Source organism: Vicugna pacos, chromosome 30, assembly GCF_048564905.1.
Source record: "Vicugna pacos chromosome 30, VicPac4, whole genome shotgun sequence".
Lineage (NCBI taxonomy): Eukaryota > Metazoa > Chordata > Mammalia > Artiodactyla > Camelidae > Vicugna > Vicugna pacos.
This window is the reverse complement of record NC_133016.1, coordinates 37,635,296-37,660,368: the sequence shown is the minus strand read 5'-3', so window position 1 is coordinate 37,660,368 and position 25,073 is coordinate 37,635,296. Positions and strand designations below refer to the sequence as shown.

Below are 25,073 nucleotides of genomic sequence, written 5' to 3'. Positions count from 1 at the left end.
TGATGAATGGTTGGCGGTTGATTCTGTTCCTAGTCTTCCCAGGGTGTTTTCCCATTCACAAGCAGATGGGAATTCGGCTGGATACTGTGGGGAAACATAGAAGAATAATCACTAATTCACTCGATGAGTGTATATTGAGCCCATCAAGTACATACCAGCCACTGTGCTGTGAATGTGGAGGTGAAAAAAACTGAAAATGCCCCTACCTTCATGAGTCTTACCTGAGGGAGGCTGAAAAGATAGTGAATAGTAAATGAGCAACCTAATTTTAAAGCATGTCAGGTGCAGTGGTGACATCTCCACTCTGCCTGGGACTTTGGGCCACATGACAGACATGTGTCTGTATCTGGATGTCTTCCAAACCGTGTCCTTACTGCGTCATCCTCATGACAGCCTGTCATTAGCACACCCTTCAGCACCCTCAGTTTAGTCTCCAAATGTTCCCTCTAGATTTTTCTTCTAACTGAAATCTGGCTCCTTCAGAGACACTGTCTCCTCTGTGGCCCCTTCAAGAAGTGGCTGCTTTCCCCCCACACCCCGTGTAGTTATGTGGTGAATGTCTTCATCGGTCCACATCACCACTTCCAAACCATCTCTCTGCCTTCCGCTGCCATGCCAGCTCCCGTGAGCCCTGGTGGTCACATCCTACCACCTGGTATGTCTCCGTGGTGCTGGCACCGCCCAACCTGTCTCAGGTCGGGATCTCTGCGTGGACAATACTCCTGATGTTGTCCCTGGGCCTGGCAACGTCCCTAGGGATAACTGTGGAATGTGACTCAGCAAGACAAAAGGAGCGAGCTGTTGATACCTGCAGCAACCTTGATGAATTTTGTGGGACTGATTCTGAGTAAAAAAGCCAAAGTCAAAACATCACACACTGTATGATTTTATTTATATAACACTCTTGAAATGACAGAATTATAGAGATGGAGACAGGTTAGTGGTTGCCAAGGGTTAGGGGATGGTGAGAGGTGGCGTGCAGGGTTCAGAAGATCGAGGTTATAAAAGGGAAACACGAGGGGTTCTTGTGATGGTGGATGCATGAAACATTACATACCCAGAAATGGGCACATGAGCAGCTGAGAAAATCTAGGACTAGAGGATTGTGTCAACGTCAGTGTCTTGGTTGTGATAATATACTATGATTGTGCAAGATGTTACCTTTGGGGGAAACTCGGTACATGACATCTCTCTGTAATACTTCTTACAACTGTACAGAAATCTATAGTTATCTCAAAAGAAGAAGTTTAATTAAAAATTAAAAAAAAAGAAATAAGTGAAATGCATTTTAATTATATATTTTATTTGGCCTAATATATCTAAGTGATAATATCTAAAATGCTATCATTTCAACATGTAATCCCTATAAAAATATTAAATAGTTCATCTTTAATAACAGAGAGATGATCATACTTCCTTATGTTTTTTTTACTCCAATTAGACTGAATTTACAATTTGCAAATTAAATTGACTTTGCAACAGACTGTGTGGGGGACCTGATAAATCTCCACCTAACAAAGAATGCTTTTTCCCTTGTAGCTTTCTACCAAATCCTTCCCGCCTTGCATGCGCCAGCTGCACAAAGCCCTGCGGGAGAATCACCACCTTCATCACGGGGGCCGCATGCAGTACGGCCTCTTCCTGAAGGGCATCGGCTTGACCTTGGAACAGGCTTTGCAGTTCTGGAAGCAAGAATTTGTCAGAGGAAAGATGGATCCGGACAAGGTAATTTTGAAAAATCAGAGCAGTAGCTAAAATTGTAATTTCATCTGAAAACTAAAAGGTTTGTTTCTGGAATATGCCCCTGAAATGTCTTTGAAGGATCTAAAAGGTAAGTCTGTCTACGATTTCACTGGGGCAAAAAGAAGCTCACATATGAAGCTAATAGTTGCCACAGAAAAGATTGGAAGGCTAACTTAATTCTCAGGGTAAGATTGAAGCAGTAGCCTAAGATACAAAGTAAAGCTTGAACGAAGTCTTCTCCTCCCATAGTCGTTATAGCGGAATTGCTGTCTGCATTATATTTCTGTAGGAATGTGTGTGTGTGTCTACCTTACTGTCTGTCTGTCTGGCTCCCTGTATTTCTGTCTATATATAATATGTATACACATGTATCCAGACATGCACATATAATGTTATTTTCAGGACTAGGAAATACTGGGAACAAATGAAGTGAAGACAATTCAGGATGCATTCTGTTGTGTCATGCAGAACCTTTCACAGAGAGTTTTTAGACAGACATTTATCACTGTAAACCTGAGAGCTGTTTCTTGATCTGTTCGTCGTTCTCAGATTCCCACTCCTATTCCTTGTCTCTCTTTAAGAGTACTAGCTGATCACCTTTTATTTTGGAAATAAGGATCTCTTGTCCCTTCTATGCCATGGCACTGTGGTATGAAGTCAGTTTTTTATTGTCTATTTCTTGGTTTGCTTCTTTCCTGGGAGAAATGAATGATAGGACAGAGGATATTTACCGAGTGATCTTTATAATGACACTTTGTTATGTCTTGTATCAGTTTGCTAGGGCTGCATAACAAAGTACACGGACTGCTTATCTGAACAGCAGGACTGTGTTCCCCAGCTGTGGAGGCAGAAGTGCAGGTCCAGCTGTGGGCAGATTCAGTGTCCCCCCAGCCTCTTTCCTTCTGGGCTGTGTCCTCATGTGGCCTTTTCTCTATGTCCACTTCTCTGGTGTTTCTTCCTCTTCATTAGAAGGACATCAGTCCTGCCCACTGTTACGACCTCATTTAACTTTAAGTACCTCTCTAAAGGGCCCAATACATAGAGTTAGGGCCTCAAGATATGAATTTTAGGATGCAGTTCAGTCCATAACACAACTCTAGCTTTATACTTTTTAAAAAATAATTCAGCCTCTTTTATTTATAATATATTATAAAAAGGCTTACAGATTTTTATGGATTTGTTTTAAAACCTGTCTTCATTGATAATTAAGCCCTGTCCTCTGGGCATTGACTGCCTGATCAGTGACTGTCTCTTTCTCCCATGTCCCTTTGCTTGGTCTGTTGCAGGCTTTTATTTAGTTGTCTTTTTTTTAATATTTTGAATATTTTTCTGTCTAAGTTTATGCTTGATGTTGGAAGGGAACTTGTCTGTATTATAAAATTATCTAAAACTGTATGTGTTCATTTTTTTCACTGTCATCCAGAGTATAAATATTACGGTAGCATGTCCCTAGATATCTTTTATTAAGGAGAAGCAATTTTTGTATTACAGTCTACAAATTCTTGTGTTCTCTGATAGCCATTTTTTAAAAGTTTGTATAGTCAGTTACAGTTTGTCAGTTTCTGGTGCACAGCATCATGTTTCAGTCATCCGTGTACATACAAAAGTATGGAGCGCTTCATGAGTTTGCCTGTCACCCTTGCACAAGGGCCATGCTAATCTCTGTATTGTCTCAGCTTTAGTATCTGTGCTGCTGAAGCGAGGGCTCTGGTAGTCATTCTGGACTGGTAGTAATGTGACTGTGGAAGCAGCTGAAGTTTCTGATGCACATGTTGAGTTATTTTTTATTAGGATTTCGATGTACTAAGTCCCTCTGTGTATGTGAAAAGTAGTCATCTGTCTACAGAATGCTTCTTCAGGGCTGTTAGTTTGGATTGGTTATTTTTCTTTTCTTTCAAAACTATTTTCAGACTAGCATACAGACTCCAGGAGATGGTATTAATGATACATAGAGGTACCACCTTGTATGGCTCCTGGTTACTTGTTCACAGAGTATGCTCTTACAACTTTCGGCACTTAACTATATTTATTGTTTGGTTATGTATTTATTTATTACCTGTCACCTACAATTAGAATAAAACTATAGAGAAGCAGATAGCTTATCTTTCTTGTTCACTGCTGTGTGTGCAGGCACCTGGAACATAAACTCATAGTAGGAACTTAATAAATGTTTATTGAATGAGCTAGATCATAAGTCCCCATAAGTACACAGAAAACTAGAAAATTTGGTCAACTTTTCCCAAATTCCTTCATGAATCAGAGCACGGTACTATACGATTATTTGTTAACGTGCTGTCATTCTATTTATAGTGAACTTGAAGCTGAATTAAACCAAGAATTTTAGTATAGCTTGAAATTTGCAGAAGTTGTTGATTTCATAATTTGAAGGGGTTTCTCATCATTGACTTGCCCAGGGGCCCACGATGTAAAAGGCGGTCCTAGCAGAGGACAGGGCTTCTAGTGTGCTGTCTTATGCATGGTCCACTGTTCAGAAATTGCAGGTCTTGTTTCCCCTGCTGTATTAGGAATAGAATATACCCTGTATTGATCTACCCTCATTGAACTTGGCACATCATCTATATCACTGTTACCAGCTTGTAGTATTTTTGTTGGCACGTGTGACTTAAGAGTGACTTTTGAGCTACTTGAATGCAGGGACTAGGATTTTTCCGCTGTGGGTCCCGGGGGCTTAGCACCAGACCTGGCAGTGACTAGGTGTTTGCTGGGTATGTGGTGACTCCTGCCAAAGTTTAAACAGTGGCTTTCAGTATGAGAAAATAAATTCTTTTTTTTTCTCCTTTTTAAATAGAAGTACATTTTTGACAAACTCTAAAAATTAGTAGTTATTTTAGCAGCTGGCCAGATCTGTTGTCTTTCATGTACTTTTCTAAATCAGAATATAGGTTGGAAGAATATACAAACATGTAAGAAATGGTAACCAATTATCATCATTATTATTTAGTGAAATACAGTATTTACTTAGTTTCTAATATTTAAATAATGTATTAGTCAAATTATGATTCTTATTAAAAGTGCAGAGAAGTATGGGCACGTGTGTGTGTGTACGTGTGTACACGTACGTGCATATTCCATCAGTCAACACACTGCCCTGACTAGAGATACTGCAATAAAAGCCCAGCCCTTATTTATGAGAACTTCACAGTCTCCTGGGAAAAAACAGGTGACTAGAAATACGCAAGGTCAGTGTGATAATTGCTAGGGGAGAGGTGGTCATGGATTCTGGCAGAGCAGAGGAGGGGCTGATAAGACTAGCTGCGGAGTATGTCCCTGAGTGAGGAGGACCCACTTGTCAGGTGAACTTAGGGAGTTTGCCGGGGAGACAAGGGGATTCCACATGGAGGGGGGTGGCGTTCTGCAGGGGCCTCAGATGAGAGAGTGTGGCCCATCTTGGAGCTGGCGGGAATCTGTGTAATTACATGATTACCAAAGGCAGATGGATTAGATAAGTGGGCCAGAAGGAAGTGGTCTTGCTGAACAGATGACTGCCAGCCAGGGTCAGTGGTGGAGGCTCATTGATAACTTCAGAGATACACAGTTTCATAACCCTGAACATTTACTAGGATTGCATAGTGAATCTGGGATGTTACGGGAGTTAACTGACAGAAAGAAAGTAGTATGAACAAGATTTCCACTTACTCCATTTAAAATAGTTCAAATGAACTCAGCATGTTTAAATATAGATTTTTAATTATATGGACCAACATTAAGTTTTTAAAAGTATTTTTTAACCAAATAGATTAAAATCTGTTAAAATAATAGGGTGAATTGAGAGATAGAAGTAACTCGAAAACAGTTTACACAACAGGATGAAAAGGAGAGGTTTGGTGGGTGCCGTGGTGTCAGGATGTTGTTAGAGGGTTGTGTTAGAGGAGGTGTGCTGACTGTCAGTCTGGGATCAGGACTCGGAGGAAGTGAGGCTGTGGATTAGCAGAGAGAAGGGATGACAGCACAGGGACAGGGAGCCACGGGAAGGCAGGCAGAGCACGCCTACGCGTGATTTTATCCTCTTTCCATGACTTCTTGTGCGCACTCACCACATCTGTATTTTTGTCAGCTGGTGTGGGGGTTGTGATCATCAGTGGTTGTCATTTTTAAGTCTCTGCTTTCAGAATTCTCTGTGGACTTGACCTCATCACTATATTCAAATACCAATTTTATTTGGATACACATTGTGCTAGAGGATAAGGGATTTTAGTATTAAAATGTCAACCATTTCTGGAGAACGTTCTGTTGTTATGAATGATCTTGTAGCAGACTAATTGCTTTAGGGTATACCTTACTCCCAAAATACTAGTTTCATAATAGAGGCTTTTTATTCCTAGACTTAATTGTATCAAGTATAAATATTTATGATATATTAAAAATGTAACAGTAAAGTTTTATCGGTTAACTTTTGTCAGTGAGGGTTGGGGACATTTGAAAATTGCACTTAAGTGTCGGATAGGATTCTTTGGATTTGTTACTGATTCTATAAGAGGAATTCAAAGCTTTGAATGTCTAATTTCCTAAATAATTTCTGAGATTTCTGAAATAAATGCATCTTTGCTTTATGCAAACAAAATATATTTAATTAATCATAGTGCAATTTTATGCACGTTTTTCTTAGTTGAAGTTATTTACATGCCGGTCTACCCGAGAAAAAGCCTCACCCTGTGTACAAGAGATAAAATTAATCAAACCTCTATGGAAAGCAAGAAAAAACTTACTACTAAAGTATTCTTTCACTTGGAACTTGGATATTTAATCACTTCAGCCACGAGCTTTGTTAAGAATTAAATTGAACCAGATAATTCTTCTAATAAATTCAAAGCAATGTGTCCTCTTAGTCAGATTGCTTGTAGCATTGTTGTCCTGAATTTGTTTTGACCTGGCCCTATTAGACGTGAAACACGCCACAGATCAAGTCCGTGTTGTGTAGTTGGACTTCCTGTCCCTGGTGAGAATGTACCTGAGGCCTGCTACGTGCTCATATAATTGGGTCAAGTGGCATTTAGCGCTGTGCAAAAAGCATATCTTTTGTCCCAGAATCCAGCCAGCTAGGACCTGCATCAGTATAAATTGGCTGCCTGAGGATTGCATATTTGGCTGGTGGGCTGTGCATATACGAAGCACATTTGTCACTGGGGCTTTCTTTTAAAGACCAGCGTTTCTCCCAGGATCCAGACCAGCCATATCAGCTTCAGCATGACCTGGGAATTTGTCAGAAATGCTAACTCTCTGAATCAGGCTCCAGAGGCGGGTGGTTTCACAAGCCTTCCAAGTGAAGGTGAAACTGACTTCCACTGAAGACTGAGAGCCCGTCTTTGAGTTATTGCCCTGACAGAAATCAGCGTGGTTATTGGCATATCAAAATAACCATGGAGCATCTTCAGCTGTTTGTTCTGTCCATTTCTGTTGGTGATTTAAGTATGCTGTTGTCCTTTATCCATAAACCCCCCCCACACACATTTGAATCCCCGCAGCATGTCAGGTACTGGCCCATAGTAAATGGATACGTACAGCACAGTCCCTCTGCCAATTCACTGCTGAAGACTCCCTGTGCTCCCGGACGTCAATCCCAGGTACCCTCGAGGAAGCGAGGCTGGGCCGGGGGTTCTCCAATTAGCTGTCTTCAACTCTGAGTAGCTTCCTCCAATTCTTCTAGAGTGCCTTACAAATATCATTTCCTATGTGCTTAGTGACATGAAAAAGGTTGTAAAGAACTAATACAGAGTACAGACTTCGAGTCAGACTGAGTTCCCATGTGGTTCCTGTGTGTGCAGGCCTTGGCATAGCGCTTGCTCCGTGTGCTCACAGAGGAGGAGCAGCTTCCTGGCGTGCACGGAGGAGTTCACGTGTGATCAATACGAAGGAGGAAAAGCTGTGGAACGATTACAGTTTGACCATCTCCTACCCGCCTAGCACATGCCGGACACTGTAGTTCATCCTTTACATATACCATCTTGTGGAATCCTTAAAATAGTCCTGGGACAGGTATTATTTACTATTTATGTCTCGTTTACTGCTGAGAGAAGCTGTGTTAGACCATAAATTTGTAATCGGCTAGGTCAGCACTGTTCTCTTGCTTCCTCCAGCAATCCTTGTGGCCTTAGAACAGAAGTGGAGAGGACATAAGGTAAAATTTATCCAGGTTTAGGAACCAGCCAAGCAGATGTGCTGTTATTCAGTCCTTTCTGTGTTCCTTATTCCATTTACTCTCACAACAACCCTGTGAGATAGATACCCTCCGTTTGTAGAGTTTCATGACTTCTACGGGCAGCAGGGGTAGTTCCTGATCAGACCTGAGTCAGAACCCAGATGTGTTTTGTTCCAGACCATTTGCTGTCCCCAGTGCTCCCAAGGGGAGAACAGACAGGCATGCTGTTTAGAAGATGGGCGTGTGTGACCAGCCAGATACACCCAGGTGGGAACAGTTTAGAGTGGAGGTTTTCGGTTCCGTGTTCCATCACCAGGGCTTCCATCATATTGTCATTAAGAAGGGAACAACAGTAATGCTGACTAAAACTTTGCAAAGAAATAAGAATATACATGAAATGCTATGTAATTTGTGAAGTGCTGAACCAATGGTAGTTAATACATTTTAAAACATTGATAAATGAGTCTATAATCATTTGCATGTTTTCTCGGTATATTTGTAAACCTGTTAACTTATAGATACAAACCTTAATTAGTTTAATTGGTTACATTTTTGGCTTTTCTTTAGAAGAAAACTTGGTTTTGCCTGAATGTTCACATTAGCTGTATCCTAGGAAAGTAACTGAATGTAGCAAAAGTAGTTTCTTGTAAAAGAAGTCTAATTTTCATCCCTGTTGTTCTTGAGTTGCAGTTTTAAAGGTAGCCTTAGCTGTTACCATGTCTCTAGAATGAGTTTTTTAAAGTTTTATGCTATGACATTTCTGTTACATTCTCTCTTTTAAGTACTTTAATGTGCAATAAAGGGGTGAAGGGCCCCCCTCGTCTCTCCGTGCCTTGCATCACATTTGGGAGACAAAGTCTAGGGAGCACAGTGAAGGATTAATATTTAAACCCAGGCTTGAGCAGGATGCACTTGCTTCATGAATCATCAGGGGGCTAGCTGGTCAGATTTTCAGTTCAGTTATGTATTGTGTTAAGTCGATCATCAGAATAAAACAGGTGACGTCAGCCCTCCCTTCCAACATGATTCTGGTAAAAGTAGCTTTAGTAATAATTGCTTTTCAAGCCTCAAATTATGAAAATGAGGTAAAAGGTAGAAGACTTCCACTTGAATTTTTCATTTAGATCTGTTGTCTTATCCGCAACACCTTATGGATTATGTTGCATTAAACTGACATTGTAACCAACATTTTACAAGGCAGGCTGAATTTTTGTTGTTAGTTCGTGCAGTGCTCTCAGGAGAGAGTGACGATAAGGAGGTCCGAGATGAAGGTTCCAGGGTATACCCTGGTAGTACATTTCTCCAGATAAGTTGGGTGTATAAGCTCCAGGATGGGTCAGATTTCTGACGCGAGGGGATGTTCCCTCTGGAAGATTTATTAAACTGAAGAATCTCGAGGGGTCACAAGTGGTTTTCTTCCATGACCCACTGTGTCTTTATCACTCATTATGTTCTTGTAAATCTGTCTTGATTAATTTTTTCTTGTTTTTGCTTAAAAAATATTACTTGGCACCATCTTTCCAGTTACTTTACTTCTTGTCAAGTGGGTTTTCATTTTATTAAAAAAAAATAACCAAATAGCTATTTCGCACCTGTCCATGTGCATTTCTCTTTATAGTAAGAGACTGTAAGTTCCCACAGCTGTGGGGACCCAGAGAGTGGCTGTGTTTTAATAGTGCAATTTTGTGCTGCTCAGTCAGGAGAGGAGGAATCCTAACCAGATAAGGAACTGGAGGGATGTTTACTCAAGGGGGGGTCTCCATGATTAATGTTTTGGACCGGCAAGACTGCCAGCTTTCAAGAGGGAGCAAGGCTTTTAAGTGAGGATACAGGTTCAGAGGAAAATGAGGCGTCACTGTTTGGGTGAAAAGGTGGTGAGGGCCACATTGATGCGACCCCTGAGAGGTAGATTGCTTTTGACTTGGGAGCCTTAGAAGAGTCTTGTCCTTTTCCTTGGTGCTCTCCAGATCTGCCCAAGCCACCCGTCTTTGCCTCAGCGGCTGTGTAAGACTGTGTTTTATTTATCCATTTCACAAGTGTTCATAGAGCATCTGCTGTATCCCAGAACCTCTTCTAGATGCTAGAGGCACAGCAGTGAGCAAACAGACAGAAGTGCCAGCCCCTCTGGAGTTCATATTCTGGTGGGGGAGATACAGTAAACAAGTATATATTAGTCGATGATAAATGCTAAGGAGAAAATTTTGCAGGGAAAAGTTAGGGAGTGTAGTTTTGACTAGGGTAGTTGGGGAAGGTGACCAACAGGTGACATTTTGCCCATGACTTGCATTTTGCATGACAGTTCTGGGTTTGGCATTGTTGGCAACCGAGAACTCTCAGGCAAAACTGGTGAGATTTATCACGTCTTAGTGGGTACAGAGGAGCAAACGTCAGTCCTTGCCGTTTCAGGATGAGGAAAACTGGATGCAAGGAAAGCTGTCCAGGTTTACCCAGAAGTTGCAGACACTGGATCTTCAAGCCCTTGGCTGCGGTGACAAGGCTCTCAGTAAGCTGAGCTGCAGTGTAACCAGATCCTGCCAAAAGTTGGGGATGGATGGAGGGCCAGGTGGAGACAGCAGAGCACAGGAAATTCAGGCAGGAAGCAGGGCTGGGAGGCCAGGCAGATGTCCTGCCCGCACCAGGCCCATGGCACTTCGGGTTTCAGCCAGGGAGGCCATGCTGGACCCTTTGTTTTGGGGGGTGATGGTTTAAAGGAGGTACCGGGCTTTGAGGTCACTCTATGACTGACTGGGGCAGACTCTCTTGCCCTCAGACATCTGATCCATTCAGCCTAGAGGGATGAGCACAGTAAGGCTCAGCCACCCCTCCACACGAGGGTCCTGTGATTTAGTCAAGGTCCTAAGTGAGAGGGAGAAAAGTGATGTTCCTACTAAATTTCCTAAATCTCAAAAAAATTCCTGCCTTTCCACCCTCACTGGAAAGATACCCAAAAGAGAAATGCTTGATGCCTACAGGATGGGCTATGGCTCTTGGGCTAAATTAATCCTTTAGCTACAGTGTCCTTTATTTTTCCTTCACACCTTTGCAGCTAAAGAGGCCCTTTATATCAACTTTCTGTTTCTCTTTCTTCTTTGCTTCAGCCCCTTATACTTTCACCATTCTGCAGGTAGGTCCCTGAGTTCTAACCTCACCGTGCAGTGGGAAACAAAGCACTGGTCAGAAAGAGTGAATGTTAGGAAGTAATACAATACAGCATCATCATTAGCTGGTGGTGGCGAACACTGTTGTCCAGTTGATGCATGTGTCAAGGTAAAGTCAGAATAGTGAAGACTGACTTTTCTCTGGAAACTTGGAGATTAAAGACATGCTTAGGGTTATAAATATGATAATTTAGATATGACCGTACTTTTAAACCCACTTGAAGATGAATTTTGCTTTCCACTTTGATGTTTTTAAATTTTATCATAGATGTGATGTTTCTTTATCAACAGAGGGAAAGAATGCATGTGGATTAATTCTCTTAGATGCAAGTTTTATCACAATTATACTTCTATCTCTACTTTTGGTTTTAAATCATTAAAAAATTCCTCTTGAAAAACTATATTTAAAAAATATAAATTTAGGACATGGTCATTTTATCAGTACATTGGAATATATTATTTGCTACTGAAAATGATTTCATTCAAGTTAATTCAAGAGATCATAAAGTATTTTTCCTGTTTTCTTACTTTTCCAGAAAGTGTTGCATTCTTTATTCTTTGGAGGTGGGCATGGTTTCTTTCTTCCTAGTGCTATAGGGGCTTTGGTGGCCCTTGCTTCCTGCTTCCTGCTGTGCCTGGTGTTAGCTCACCAGCAAAGCTGTGGCTCTCCCACTTGCTTGGGGGTCTGGGTCTCCCCATCCTTCAGCGACACTGTGACAGCAGAAACACTTAGCTTGATTCTTGGAATTTCAAGGATGTCCTAACACTTAAGGCTACTTCTGGTCCCCTCTTCCTGCTTCTGTTTCCCTTTCCCAGTGTTGCCTTGGCCGCACAGAAGTTCAGGCAGATGCTTCTGCAGTTTCCAAGTTCTTACTGCAAAGGACCAGAGCCAAGAGGATTCCCGAAAAGTACCTGACATAAGGCGTTCTCCATCTCTTACTGTTTTTTTTTTTTTCAATTTATGGGCCTTCTGAAATAGCACCAAAAAAATCTGTCTTAATAATGGGCTCTTTCTGATAAGTCAACATTTAAACATTACTTTAGCACAATTATATGGTCTTTGTTGTCTGCTTTAATTATTAACGTATTGATTGTACCTTGAGGCCTTTCATACAAAGGACACAATTTGAATAATGCTGTGGTAATGCCATTTAATTCCTGTTTACAGCCATATTATGTTTCATTTCAGCCAGTAACAATAACTCCTTTTAGTGGAGCCCATGACATGTATGGTTTATAAACGTTGTTTTCAAAGCTATATTTTTGTTACATTTAGATGTTCACATTCAAGGTCATTCCTAGAACTTGGTGTGATTTTTTTTAAAGATAATTTTAGTCCATCTCTAGGTTGGATAAATTGATTGCCTGGAGAAAAGGGGGAGGCTGTACTCTCTGATGGGAGAGGTAATTCTGAAGGATCTGTGGGCAGCCGGCTAGAATTAATTTCAGTACTACTGAGGAGGAATTAGATTTGGTTTGAGCCACTGTTGGTCAGAGCCAGAGAAGCCTTCCTGTCTATATAAAAAGGCCCAGCCTCCACCCCCCCATGTTGGTTTTCTCCTAAATGTCTGAGCCAGCAGTGACCACGCCCCTCAGCACCCCTTTTAAGAATGCCAACCAGATTTTAAGTGTCCAAGTAGCAGGGACTCTACCTTACAGCGTTTATCCTCTCCCTGCCCTCATTGCAGGGACAGAAAGCTGTGTTCCCAGTCTTTCCATGATATGTATTCATTGGTTAAAAATGGTGCTCGTGTGTCAAGCTGTTCATTTCCCTCAGTAAGAGTTGCAGGCTGTGCTACTCCCCACCCCCTTCGTATTTGAACTTATCTGTAGTAATAAAGACATAGGTTTCATGTAAAGGTACAGCTGATCAGGAGCGTGTGGTCGCTGTGTTAGGGAAGCCCTCTTGTGGGTAAATTGCCCTCCTGACCTCTGCTTATCCTTAGACAAGCGGACCCTGAGTGCCAGACTGAATGGCGTGTACTGTTTTCTCTTCATGCAGATAAACCTAACCCGAAAAGAGAACATTTCCTTTACTGTCTGTAAGGTTTATCAGCAGTGAGGGGGAAAAACAGCTACCAATAAGGGATATGACATTGGAGGTTGTTGACAGAGGCATATGAAGTAAAAAAAAAAAAAGTTACTTCTTTTCTTAGGAACATGTTTAGTGCTTTAAATGGCTCTTAGAAAAGAGGACAGATGTGGTGTAAACCCGCTGTCCCCGGCATGGATCAGCTGTTTGCAGGAATTTGTTAAAGTGAGGGTTGCTACTAGCATTTAATGAGCCCTGCCATGTGCCTGGCACTTTATGTAAATGTTCTTATTTAGTCATCAGGAATTCACATGAGAGTGGGCATTGTGATTATCTGAATCTTTCAAAGAGGCACCCTGAAGCTCGGGGAATTTCCTAGTGAGTGGAAGGTCCAGGGTTCATGGGGCCCTCCTGTCTCCCGGATAGGCCGTTCTGTCAAAACTTGGAATGCTCTGATGGAGTTGTCCTCTTCATTTAGAAAGATGAAAAATAAAAAACAAATTGTATGAAACAGGAGTAGGCATTGCTGAACACCTAGGTAACTTCACTGCCCTAAATTTAGCTGAGGGGGGAGGAAGACCCCATGACCCTCATTTTTGGAATGAAATCTAATTTTATTAGTATTTAAACTCTCTGTGTATCAAAGCTTTAAAGACTGTGAGTGAAAAAATATGCCTAATACATGACTCAAGGGATACAGTCCAGACCAGACTGATACAACTTCTTTCTTATTATAACACAACCACTGGATCACCTTCTCATTAATTGTGAGTTTTATGAGGTGGGGAGACCATTTATTTTTCAGGTTTACACTCAAGAAGCATTTATTGGATACCTGGAAATCTTTCCCATACCTTAATAAATAAAACTCTAGAATCTTGAGCAGAGTAGGTCAGGAAGGGGAGGAAATGTGGTACGAGAGGGAAAACCTAGACTTTGGAGTCAGACCAGAGCTTGGACCCCATCTGCTGATGATTAGTTGTGTGGCCTGGAAAAGTGAGCATCTCTCAGCTTTGGTTTTCTCATCCATCAAATAAGGATCATGATGGAATTACGCTTGACGATACTCTTTGCCTACTGCTTATTAGCCCAGTGTCTAGTGTATAGATGATGATCAATAAAACACCCCCTTTAGTCCTCATTTAATGTGAGGCACACAGTGATAAGTACAGTGTGAGGGCAGAGTCACAAGAGAGACATTACATCCCCCAGGTGCTCAGAGAGGGCTTCATGGGAAATGGGTATTTGAATTGAACCTTGAACGGTGTGGGATTTGAGCATGTGGAGTTGGGACTTGCATTTCACAGACCATGTAGGATTTGTGTAAAGGCTGTTGCTGACCTAGTGGAGGACCTTTCCTACCACCATCTAATCTGGCTGCAGACTCAGCTTCATTTCTCAAGTGGATCAGTCTGATACCGAACCATTGTAAAAGCTGACTGAGTGCATGGTGTTATTCAGTATCAGTGAAAGTATTCTCACTTGACCCTGAGAAGTTACAGGCCAGTTTCATTGCTGTGTGGTGATCTATTAAGATCAGGGAGAGATTAGAAGATCTGAGCAAGGGGTTCCTTGATACATGACTTTGGATTCTCCTGTAGAATGTCAGATGTCCAAAGAACGTTGGTGGTGAGCGCTGAGATGAGATCTTTTCAGAGCTCAATGTTTCTAATGAGTGCTGAAATGCTAACTTTTAGGTAGTCACTTAAAATCTACCTTTTAGGCCTTGAGGTGATCCACAGATGATTGAGATCAGTGCCTCTCAGATTTTTCGTGTTTGTCATACAGGTTCGGATACTTGACTTAGGGGGGCACGCAGAGAGGATTTGGGTTGACCATGGAAGTTTTCGTGGCAGAGAGCACTTGGGTCTCCCATCAGCCTGTGTCGTCATCTCAGTAGAGCTGTTACCACCTGACTCCATGTGTCACCTCTTGTATGGAATTCAGCCTCCTTCCTCGGCCTTGCCCATGCCTCTGCTTTCAGCAATTTGTGCCTTTCCCAGAATCGTATCTGAAGTGGGAGGGTACAGCTCAGAGGTAGAACACCATGCCTAGCATGCACGAGGTCCTGGGTTCCATCCCCAGTCCCTCCATTCAATAAATAAATAAACCTAATTACCTGCCCCATCAAAAAAAAATTTGTATCCAAGGAGCTACTCAGCGCACAGCCCCATCTGGTTGATGTCACAGTAACTATCTTTCTTCTGTTGCGGCAAAGACGAATTTACCCTTTGATCAGAATTTGAAGGACTGGTTCGGAAGAGTTCGTGGGGTACTTGAAGGGCTCGATCACCGTAGACAGTCAGCGTCTCCGTGGCGGTGTTCTTCTTTTTCAGTAGTTCTGTGCCCTGGGACACAGCATAGTCTTTTTCCTTCTATCTTTTTTTAAAATCTATACTGACTCCCTAGATGAACTCATCCTTTTTGAAGGCTTCTAGTGTATCTCCCCAGGCTGTCCTTCTCCGTGAAGTCCACGTGCCTCCTTATGATGTAGATTCTAGATCATACAAATGCAATAATATTTGAATCAAAGTCTCCAGAAGTGAGCTCCTGGTCCACCAGCCTGCCCAAACCAACTGTAGCCCTTGCCACCTCAGGTGACCGCGGTTCCATTCTCCCAGTTGCTCAGATCAGAAACCTCATTGACCCTTGTTTTCTCTCGTGCCTAAGCTCTCAGCGAGTCCTTTTGTCTCAACCTTGAAAGTCTCCCATCTCACCGTCCCAGCTGCCGCAGTGCTGGTCCACACCCTCACCACCGCTCATTTGGGTTATTGCAGTGGCTTCCCAATTGCTTTTCCAGCTCTTATCTCAGAAGATTTGATCCGTGTCAATAGAGTAGGGGGAAGAAGGGCCACTATTCAGGCCAGTATTTTCTCTAAAAGCAATTTAAAATTCCTTCAAGCCCTTAGAAGGATTTCTATTAGTGCCCCATAGAGATTCATGCCCCAGATTTTAAGAGTGATTTTCCCCCCTGTGAGTTACTGACCGTAATGTAAGAGCTTCTCAGTATGGCCCCTGTGCGTGCCTGATTTTGACTTGAACAGCGTCTCGGTTGGCCGTTGCCCCGTATACGTTAAATATACGACTAATCTTAAAATAATGAGAATATTATGAAGTGTGCTCACTACCAGAAATTCACTGAACATGCTCTCATCTCCTGTTTAATGAGTTAAGATGAACTTCAGGATTTGGACCTGCTGCAGGCTGAGCATTACAGACATCACTTGTCATCACATAGTAAAGACAGTGTGGGTTAGGAGGGGCGTCCAGTTGAGTTAGTGCCAGAGAAAGCAGCCTTTTCTCTGTGATACTAAACATAGTTTATTGAATCTTTCTGGTTACTTTTTTCCCCGGGAAGTTGGGGCATAAGACCACCTACGGTATTATGGTAGTATATTTTGTTGTGGATGCGCTAACAGTGATGGGTGACTGGTGGATTTTGTGTATCACCTAAAAAAGGAAAGTTCACTAGTTGAATCGTGCAGGTATTTTGTTCAACTTGTATATGTCTTCACTTTGTAATTTTATATTTATTTCCCAGCCGTGTAGACCTGAGGCCCTTTCTGGTTTAGTGGCAGAGTGAAAGACACTAATGAGAATGTCTTTGGGACATAATTATGTAGATTTAAAGGAGTGATGTCGTTTTAATTATGCCCCTTAGCTAGTGCACTTGCATGTTAAACCCATTCCCCTCTCAGTGTATTTCCCTCTGAAACTGCTTTTCTCAGGCCTTAAATTACTAATCAGCTCATGGGTGTACCCAAAGGTTATGTAAGCTAAGTTGAAGACTGCCAAAGAATGTGTTTAAACTGTTAATCCAAAATACACAGGAGTTTACAGTTAGAAAAAGTGGCCCTTGGGCTTATAGTGCTCTTTGCTGATTCACAAGGAGAAATTCCAGCATCTTATGTGAGTGTGACTTTCCTCTTTCTTCCCTCCCTAAGTGAACAGACCCCTTCGGTTGTAATGTGTCAAAACAGGTAATATATCGTTTCCCTTGGGTTGTTTTATTAAACCCAGTGAACTTGAAGTCAAATAATAATAATATTAATAATAATAATAATAATAATAATAATAATTAATAATTTATTATTTTTTCTGTAAGTTTTTATTATAATTATTTTTTACACCTTGGTTTTTTTGGCTTGTTTGCTTTCATTATAAACTTCTAGATTTAGCAGGAAAATAACTGCCTTAAAGCTATGAAATGACTTATTCACTCATGGAACAGAAGTGTGAGGCTAGCTAAGCCCTACTTTGTGAGCAGTTTTGTTTTTATTTGTCAGAAGCTAACTTAGGGAAAATCCTGGGTAAATTTTCAGGAGAAAGGCCCCCCAAAAATCGTTCAAGGCTAAATTTCCTTTCAAAGAGATGGTGAAAATATAGAATTTAGCATAGGGGTAAGTAAACTTTGTTTACAGGGAGCGATGGTAGATATTTTTGGCTTTGTGGTGCATGTCTTTCCATTACACTTACTCTGATGTTGCGTGTAGCCTGCAAACACCCACAGACAACAGCCAAACCAATGGGTGAGATGATGTTATTATGACAAAAACAGGTGATTGTCTGGATGTGACCTGTGGTCCTGGCATAGTTTGCAGGTGCTGAAGTTAGAACATAGATTCTTTAATTTTTTTTTCTTTATTCATTTTCCAAACTCACATTCATCAGATACCTGATGGGTGTTTTAGCTACTTTGCATACTTTTAATCAATGATCATCACAGGGGCTTCTGAAACAGGTGGAGGAAGTACTTCTTAAAATTTTCACATTATGGAAAACTTCAAACATGTACAAACGCAAATCTGCACGTGCCGGGGTGCAGCCAACAAACCTGGGACCTGGCCATAGAGAGGAGGCTGTGACCAGAGCTGGAGGGGGTCTGGCCGGGGGTAAAAGCTCTGCTCCCACCTGACCAGGAAAACCAGCCAGTTTGGGGTCTCCATCTTTGCCTCTAAGTCCCGAGGCGACTTTCCCTGCAGTGTTGCTAATTAAAGAGAAAAATTTTAAGCACATAGTTTCTTGATGTGTCTCCATATTTGTCTTATTTATCCCTTTTCATTTTTTGTATTTTAGCTGGAGTATTTTAAGGCAAGTTCTAGACAGTGTCATGTGATACCTATACTTCAGTTTGTATCTCGAGAATATATGGACGTTTCTCTCACATAATTGTAGCACCATTATCTTACCACTTGGCAAAAGTAACAGCAATTTTTTTTGGATAACATCTAATATCTAGGGCACGTTCAAATTTGCCTAAAAATACATGTTTTTCACATCTGATTTATTTGAACCAGGATCTACACATGTTACACTTGGCTGTTGTCTCATTAATCTCTTCTAGTGATCCATCATTTACCTCCCCTTTTCTTTCTTTTTTCTTTCCTTTTTCTTTGTTTTATCAGTCTATAGCTTTTTGAAGAAATGAACCAGTTATTCTATAGAATGTTTCACATTCTGGATTTATTTGTTTGCTTCCTGTGGCATCATTTAATTTGTTACCATTTTTCCTGTAAATTGAAGTTAGCTGTAAAGACTTTCATAAATTGTAGGTTCAACCTTTGTGGCAAGAATCCTTCATAAGCGGTACTTTGTTTTGAATCTTGTGTCCCGTTAGGAGGTGTATCGGTAGCCTGAACCTTCTTTGTAAAGTTCCTGTAACTTCCCATCTAGTGGTTTTATCCGTTGACTGTCTATTGATTTCCCAGATTAGCTGTCTTAGTTTCACTTCTACATTTATGAGCTGGAATTCTTCTGTGAAAAATGTTCCTTCTCTGTCTTGGGTATTTGCTTTATCATGAAGGCAGTATTTTTGAATCACAATTTATAGTTTGGGATCAAATCTCAAAAAAGTTGAATGAATTGCCTAAAGTCACAAACCTACTAATGTGCATAGCTCAGAATTAGACCAAAGACCACTTCTAGTTATCTCGGACGCACCGCTAATGGGAGCCAGTGGGCCTACAGCGTAACAAGTTCTTCTTGCTTCAGAAGTTCTAGAGTGAGATTTAGGGCGACTTAGGGTAATTCCTCTTTCCTCTCTTTGTTTCCCCACCCCCTAAATAAATTTAGGAAAGAGTTAGTCTTTTTACCTGATAAACTACAGAGGTATTTTCCCAGAGCAGTTGAGTGCTTGGAAATCAGATTGCTTGGATTCATATTTCTGCTGTAGATCTGTCCACTTAGCAGCTGTAACCTGATTTTTGGCAGATTTCTTAAACTTTCCACAGTCTAATTTCCTTGTTTGTAAAATGAGGATCCTAATAGTGTCCGCCTTAAAGGACTGTTGTAGTGATTAAATGAAGTTGATGCAAGGAAAGGGCTGAGAACCGTGCCTTGCATATAATCAACACTCAGTAGCTGTCAGTTAGCTTTTTAGAGACAAAGCTGTCCCACACTTGCATTTTGAATTCTACCAGCCACCCAAACCAGATATTCAAAAACTGTAGTAACTGTTAGGAAAACAATATTATCTTGTGCTGTTGATGCTTAAAAGCAATGGTACGTCAGAATTGAGGTGGTCTCAATTATTTTGCAGACCTAAGAAATATCAACCTGAAAAATGGAAACTCTGGCTGCTGCATGTCTAGAGCAGTTGTAACTGCAGAGAAACATTGTTTTAAACTCTTACTTGCGTTAGTAGGATTATTTAGTGAATTTGTAGATAGTGGTTGAAGAGATGTATGTTATCTGAATGGTGTGCATTTTAGATATTTTATGTTTGAATTTCTTAATGTAAAGAATATTTCTTTCTGGAGTCTTAAAGCTTTTCTCTGAGCACAGTAGGAAAAGCTGTCACTTGTCATATTTTCAACAGGATGGAAAAAGCAAAATGTACACCCCCTGCTTCCATTTCCTCCTTTCTACTTGTTGGAGTTGTGGATAGCCTCACTGTGTTTAAGTTGTGTTTATAATCATATCTTATTTGTTTGGGGAGGAATTTTAAAGACTAAATTTAAAAGATCCTTTTAGCAGAGTATTTTAAATCATTTTCTCAGGCAATGGAAATCACTCTGTTTTTCAAGATGTACTGCAGTGATATCTGCTTATAACTTTATCATTGTGCATTATTTTCTTGTGATTGGCATTTTTAAGACTGGGCTGAAAGTATGTGCATGCATTTGATTTGATCATAGACTACTCCTGTTTGTTCTTAGCCATTTCTTCTGTGATTTTTCGCACAATATTATGAAAGGTTTTTCACTGTTCATTTCTTGAGTTGTCAGGTGTCTTTTGAGCCATATTGAAAAGGGACAGTTAGACTATAAGGATGTTCTCTACCTCATTCAGAGTTTCTCAGAGTACTTGAAAGTGCTTCCTGTTTGGCCACGGAGTGCAGATGGGTGCCAGGGTTCAGTTTTCTCGATGTCTGTGTAGAGATGTTTGTCCGTGACCAGTATAGTGGTTTGTTATGATGTGACAGAAATGCAGTGAGTAACTTGGTTTCATTCCTATGAAGATCCAACTGTCTTTATTGGTCTTTCCCTCATTATTTGTGTGAGCTCACATCACTCAGCCTGAAGTGGGAAAGATAGCATGCCCAGAGCTGCAGGTCTGCAGGCCTGGGTTCATATTCTGTGAAAGAAAATGCTGTTTATCCCTGAAGCCATCTTTTCAGGACTGTCTGTTTACTTCCTGCCCCAGGATGTCTATATTTGTGAGTGAAAAACCATTATGGGAAGTTCTGAGTGAGCAGAATACAGTGGGGAGCAGCATTCATAGCTTTTTAATTTTAACAGTTTTGATTTTCAAATAAAGGAAAATATATATATAAAGTTCTATTCTTGCGAAGACACTAGGGAAATAATAGTAAAGATGGTGAGCAAGGTGTGAGGCAATTTGCAGATCAGAGAGCTCTCAGTCCTCCTGGGGCTGCTCCAGCCCCCCGTCTCTGGTGCTGACACCCCTCTCATCCACCCCCGGCCAGGCATGGGCGCCTGGAGGGACGCTGGGCTGAAGGCTGAAGGTCGCACAGCCAGCCCTTGCCTCCGCCTGGGGAGCTCTGCACCTCTGTTTTTCTCTTCTACAAAAAGAAGGACAAGAATACCTGCTGTTTTGGTGAGGATCAAAGGTTAAGTAAGCGTCTTGCAGCACAAACTCTGAAGTACAGTTGCGCAGGGTCGGATTTGGGGTGAGCTGCACCAGGTGTGGGCGAGTGCGGTGATGGCTCATTGGGTTGATGAAGGTTGGCTTGGGCCGTCTCACCATCTTGCTCAAGAGAGACACCTTCCCCAAGGCTGGTCTCGTGTGTGGGGTCTGTGACCCCTAGCTTGCGTCGGCTCTGGTGAGGAGCAGCGAAGGTGTCTGCCAGGTGACCCGCACACAGCCGGCACCCGCAGGTGCTCTGAGCAGAGTGGATAAATACTCATTTTGTGCACGTCAGTCTGAAGGTAACGGAACCCTTTTGGTAGAAAGAGGATGTTGTAAATATTAACTAACACGTGGCACTGGGGGAGAGTGTCAGCTTCTAATCACTTTGTTTTTTAAGTGAATAACATTAATGAAAAATCAGTGTTGCCAAACTAAGTGAACACTATTGACTTTTCTTGCAACCAAAACATTGACGATGAAACTAAGCAAGGAAGTTCGAAGGTTAGGTTTCACTTATACTGAAAGTCTTTCCTTTCTCCCTGAATGATACCATCTGCTGTGTTCATTACTCAGACTTCTTCAAGAAAATAGAATTTGAACATAAGGTTGTAGAAGTAAAAGTATAATTGAATGAGAGAAACTTGTATGTTCAAGTTCAGTTTCTGCTTTGAGCTGTAAGGTGAATTCACAGACCTCCAGCTTTCCTGTGGTTCTCGCTCTTTGGTGGACTCCATTACATTTTAATTCTCTTTTGTGTGGATTTGTAGTATAAACCAAATGCCTTTCTTTGATCCCTTATCAGTATTGTGGAGTGGGAGATGATTTCTTACCATTTCTGTTGTGATCACTTAATTAACAAACGTCTTTAACTTCCTCTTAGGACCCGTGAACTTGAGCACATTTCCCTACTCGCTGTCAGCAATCTTGTCCATCACAGTTCCCTGCATTCTCGGCTTTCTCCCGGGACCCGTAGACAACCTTGTTTTTCTAGCAGTGAGATAATTTTTCAGATTGTGAGTGTTCTAAAATACTTGAGTTGATTCCTTCCTGGGGATTTGCATGAAAATGTATGAAGCAGCTTTCCAGGATGGCCTAGATAAGCAGCAAAGATTGCCTCAGCCTTTTGCCTATAAAACTGCAGTTTAGTTAGGAGGGAAATAAACCATGGTGTTTAACATATTTTCAGTAATTGGCTTAATTGCATGGTTGGAATTAAAGCATTGGAATTGTTGTTCAAAAGATAAAAATCCCTTGTCCTACATGGAAAGTCGGAGCTCGGTGCACCAATGTGATGCTTCATGTGCTGTGATTCACAGCAGCCACTTATCCTTTCAAACATCATATCTCAGGGTAGTTTGGGAGAATGTTGTGAAAATATTGTGGACATATCTACTAGCAAAACTGATTTGCCTTTTTATTTACATAAAGCAGGTCTAATCTTACAACTAAAAAATACCTTTTGGTGTAGTTATTACTACATATATATGTATGAACAGTATGATTTAGAAAAAAATAATTGACTATGATGTCTGCTTTTCAATCTGGTGAAATAGGAGGAATAATCTAATACCTTGAAAACATTGTTACATGCCACTTAATTTTTTTGTTTTTGTTTTTAATTGAAATCTATTTGATGTACAGTATTATTTAACTTACAGGTGTTTTTGTACATCATGATTCATAATTTTTATATTCATTTATAGTTATTATCAACCATTGCCTATATTCCCCGCATTGTGTAATAAATAGACCCTTGCAACCCATTTCATGCCTAATTGTTTGTACCTCTTAACCCCCTCCCCCCTCCTCTACTGGTAGCCACTGCTTTGTTCTCTACATCTGTGAGTCTGTTTCTTTTTTGTTATATTTACTAGTTTGCTTTATTTTTCAGATTCCACAAATAAGTTATATCATATGTGCTGGTTAAATTTTGTATTCCAGGTTTGAAACACATTTAATTTGATTAAAAAAAAAAAAACACTTTCAAAGCAAATGCTCTTGAGTTAGTCAGACCTGAATTCAGATCTGAGTTCCACCATGGACCAGCTGTGCAGGCTTTGTGAAGCAAGCTGCTTTATTTCTCTAAACCTCAGTCCCCTTATCTGTAAAATGGGACTGAAGCCTTTATCTTAGCATTGTTAGGACTTAAGCAAAATAAAATATGTGGGGAAAAAAAGTACCTAGACTGGAGTGAGTGCTCAATATGAGATAGCTCTTACTGTGGTTAGAAAATAACTTTTCTTTGCCAGAAAGTAAAGCACAAATGTTGGAATATGAATTCAAGATTATTGTTTGATTTGAGTTTTGGAATCACTGTTTCACGAGCGATGAGAAGATTTAGTTCACACTACATACTTAGTGAGAGAGTTTTTAGTGAGAGACTACGAGAGTGTGTAATGTTTCTTAACATTCAGGTTATAAAACTGAAGAGTAATTTTAATCAAAACTACTATCAAGCTGGCATCATTCCTGTGATTATTTTGCCCCCAAGATGTTTACATTGATAATTTACATGGAGAACTTTTATTGGAAAAGAAAATCTCTTTGATTTCCATAATGATAAAGCAGTAAAGAATGCTGGTCTAGTTCTCGTGTATTGAGGTATCAAAAACCCAGATCAAAGACACATGAAAAGCATTTTCTTTTCTTCTTCTTCTTCTTCTTTTTTTTTTTTACCTTTTAGTCATTTCCCTTTAGAACACCTGTCTTCCTGTCAGAAGATTTTGCATAAACTTAGACTGTTATTGTATTATTGAGTTTTAAGGTGGCAAGATTAGAAGTGACATATCTTTTTTTTTTTAATTGAAGTATAGTCAGTTATAATGTGTCAGTTTCTGGTGCACAGCATCATGTCCCAGGCATGCATATACATACATACATACATTCGTTTTCATATTTCTTCCTTAAATTATTATCAAAGTGATAGTTCCTCCATATCAATTAGGTAATAAATAAGAGTTATGGATCCTCCCCACCCCCATGATCTCCTTACCCTATTATTAGACAGAGCAAACAGCAGTGAATACATTCTTTTCTTAAGTGAGAAACACAATGAAAGTCAGCTCACAAAACCAAAACTTGTTTGTGAGATATCTGGCAAGTTTGGCAAATCCCACTTGTGATTAACTGGGGTCATAGTTCCTAAAGGCCTACAATTGTAACCCTGCCTCCTTAGGGGAGGGTGACAGTGGGTCAGGCAGGTCACCTCTGTGAGTCGCAGAGCCCTCTGGAGTTCACAAGTCACCTGTGTGCTTAACCTCCAGCCACCGCGGCCACTCCCTCTGGACCCTCCTGCCTGTGTGACCTTCCTGGCTCACCCTGTATCTGCTGACACCTCTCTGGGTGTGTCTTATCATGGATGCATATGCATCTCTAACTAGAATTTTTAAAATCCAGATTTTCTTTTGCCTTTTGTTTCCTGCCTTCTTCCTCCAGTGTCCAGTATAGGACGCTCCAGTCTATTTCTTTAAGGAAAAAAGTTTAATTAACGAACAGGATGCTGTCAGTGTGGTATAGCAAAATGCAGAGAAAAGACAGGTTAAAGCTGCTCTTAACTTCTCTCTGTTCAATCCCCAGTTGGGTGGAATTGTGCTGAGCAGCAGGCAAAGCTGTGGCAGTGGAAATTACTTGTTTCAATATTGAATGAATGCTCAGCTGAGAGAGACAAGTTTTAGGGCTGTTTATTTCCCTTTGTGGAATTAAGGTGGCTTTCCTTTGCACAGTGTGTCTCCTCAATTTAGGAGCCAAACAGCCTGTGCCTGTTGGTCAGGTCCACTTAATTCTGCAGCCTTGGCAGATGTGATGTTTTCATAACAGAAGGGAAGGGTAGGCAGCAATCCTCAGAGCCTTTAAGGAATTCAGATTTGACCATTTGTTACCCAATTATATGCGA

General features: G+C 40.9%; 1 protein-coding gene and 1 pseudogene across 1 annotated transcript in view; one reads left to right on the top strand and one right to left on the bottom strand.

Moving 5' to 3' along the window:
* The first annotated feature begins 1,618 nt into the window (after positions 1-1,618).
* LOC140690526 (DNA primase large subunit-like) overlaps positions 1,619-25,073 on the top strand; it is a 71,126-nt gene continuing 47,671 nt past the window's right edge. Inside the window, exon 1 of the mRNA XM_072952392.1 lies at positions 1,619-1,725. Coding sequence (XP_072808493.1) covers positions 1,624-1,725 — 102 coding nt within the window. The 5' untranslated portion in view covers positions 1,619-1,623. The remainder of the gene's footprint in view (positions 1,726-25,073) is intronic.
* Positions 3,346-3,445, bottom strand: LOC140690539 (U6 spliceosomal RNA; annotated as a pseudogene).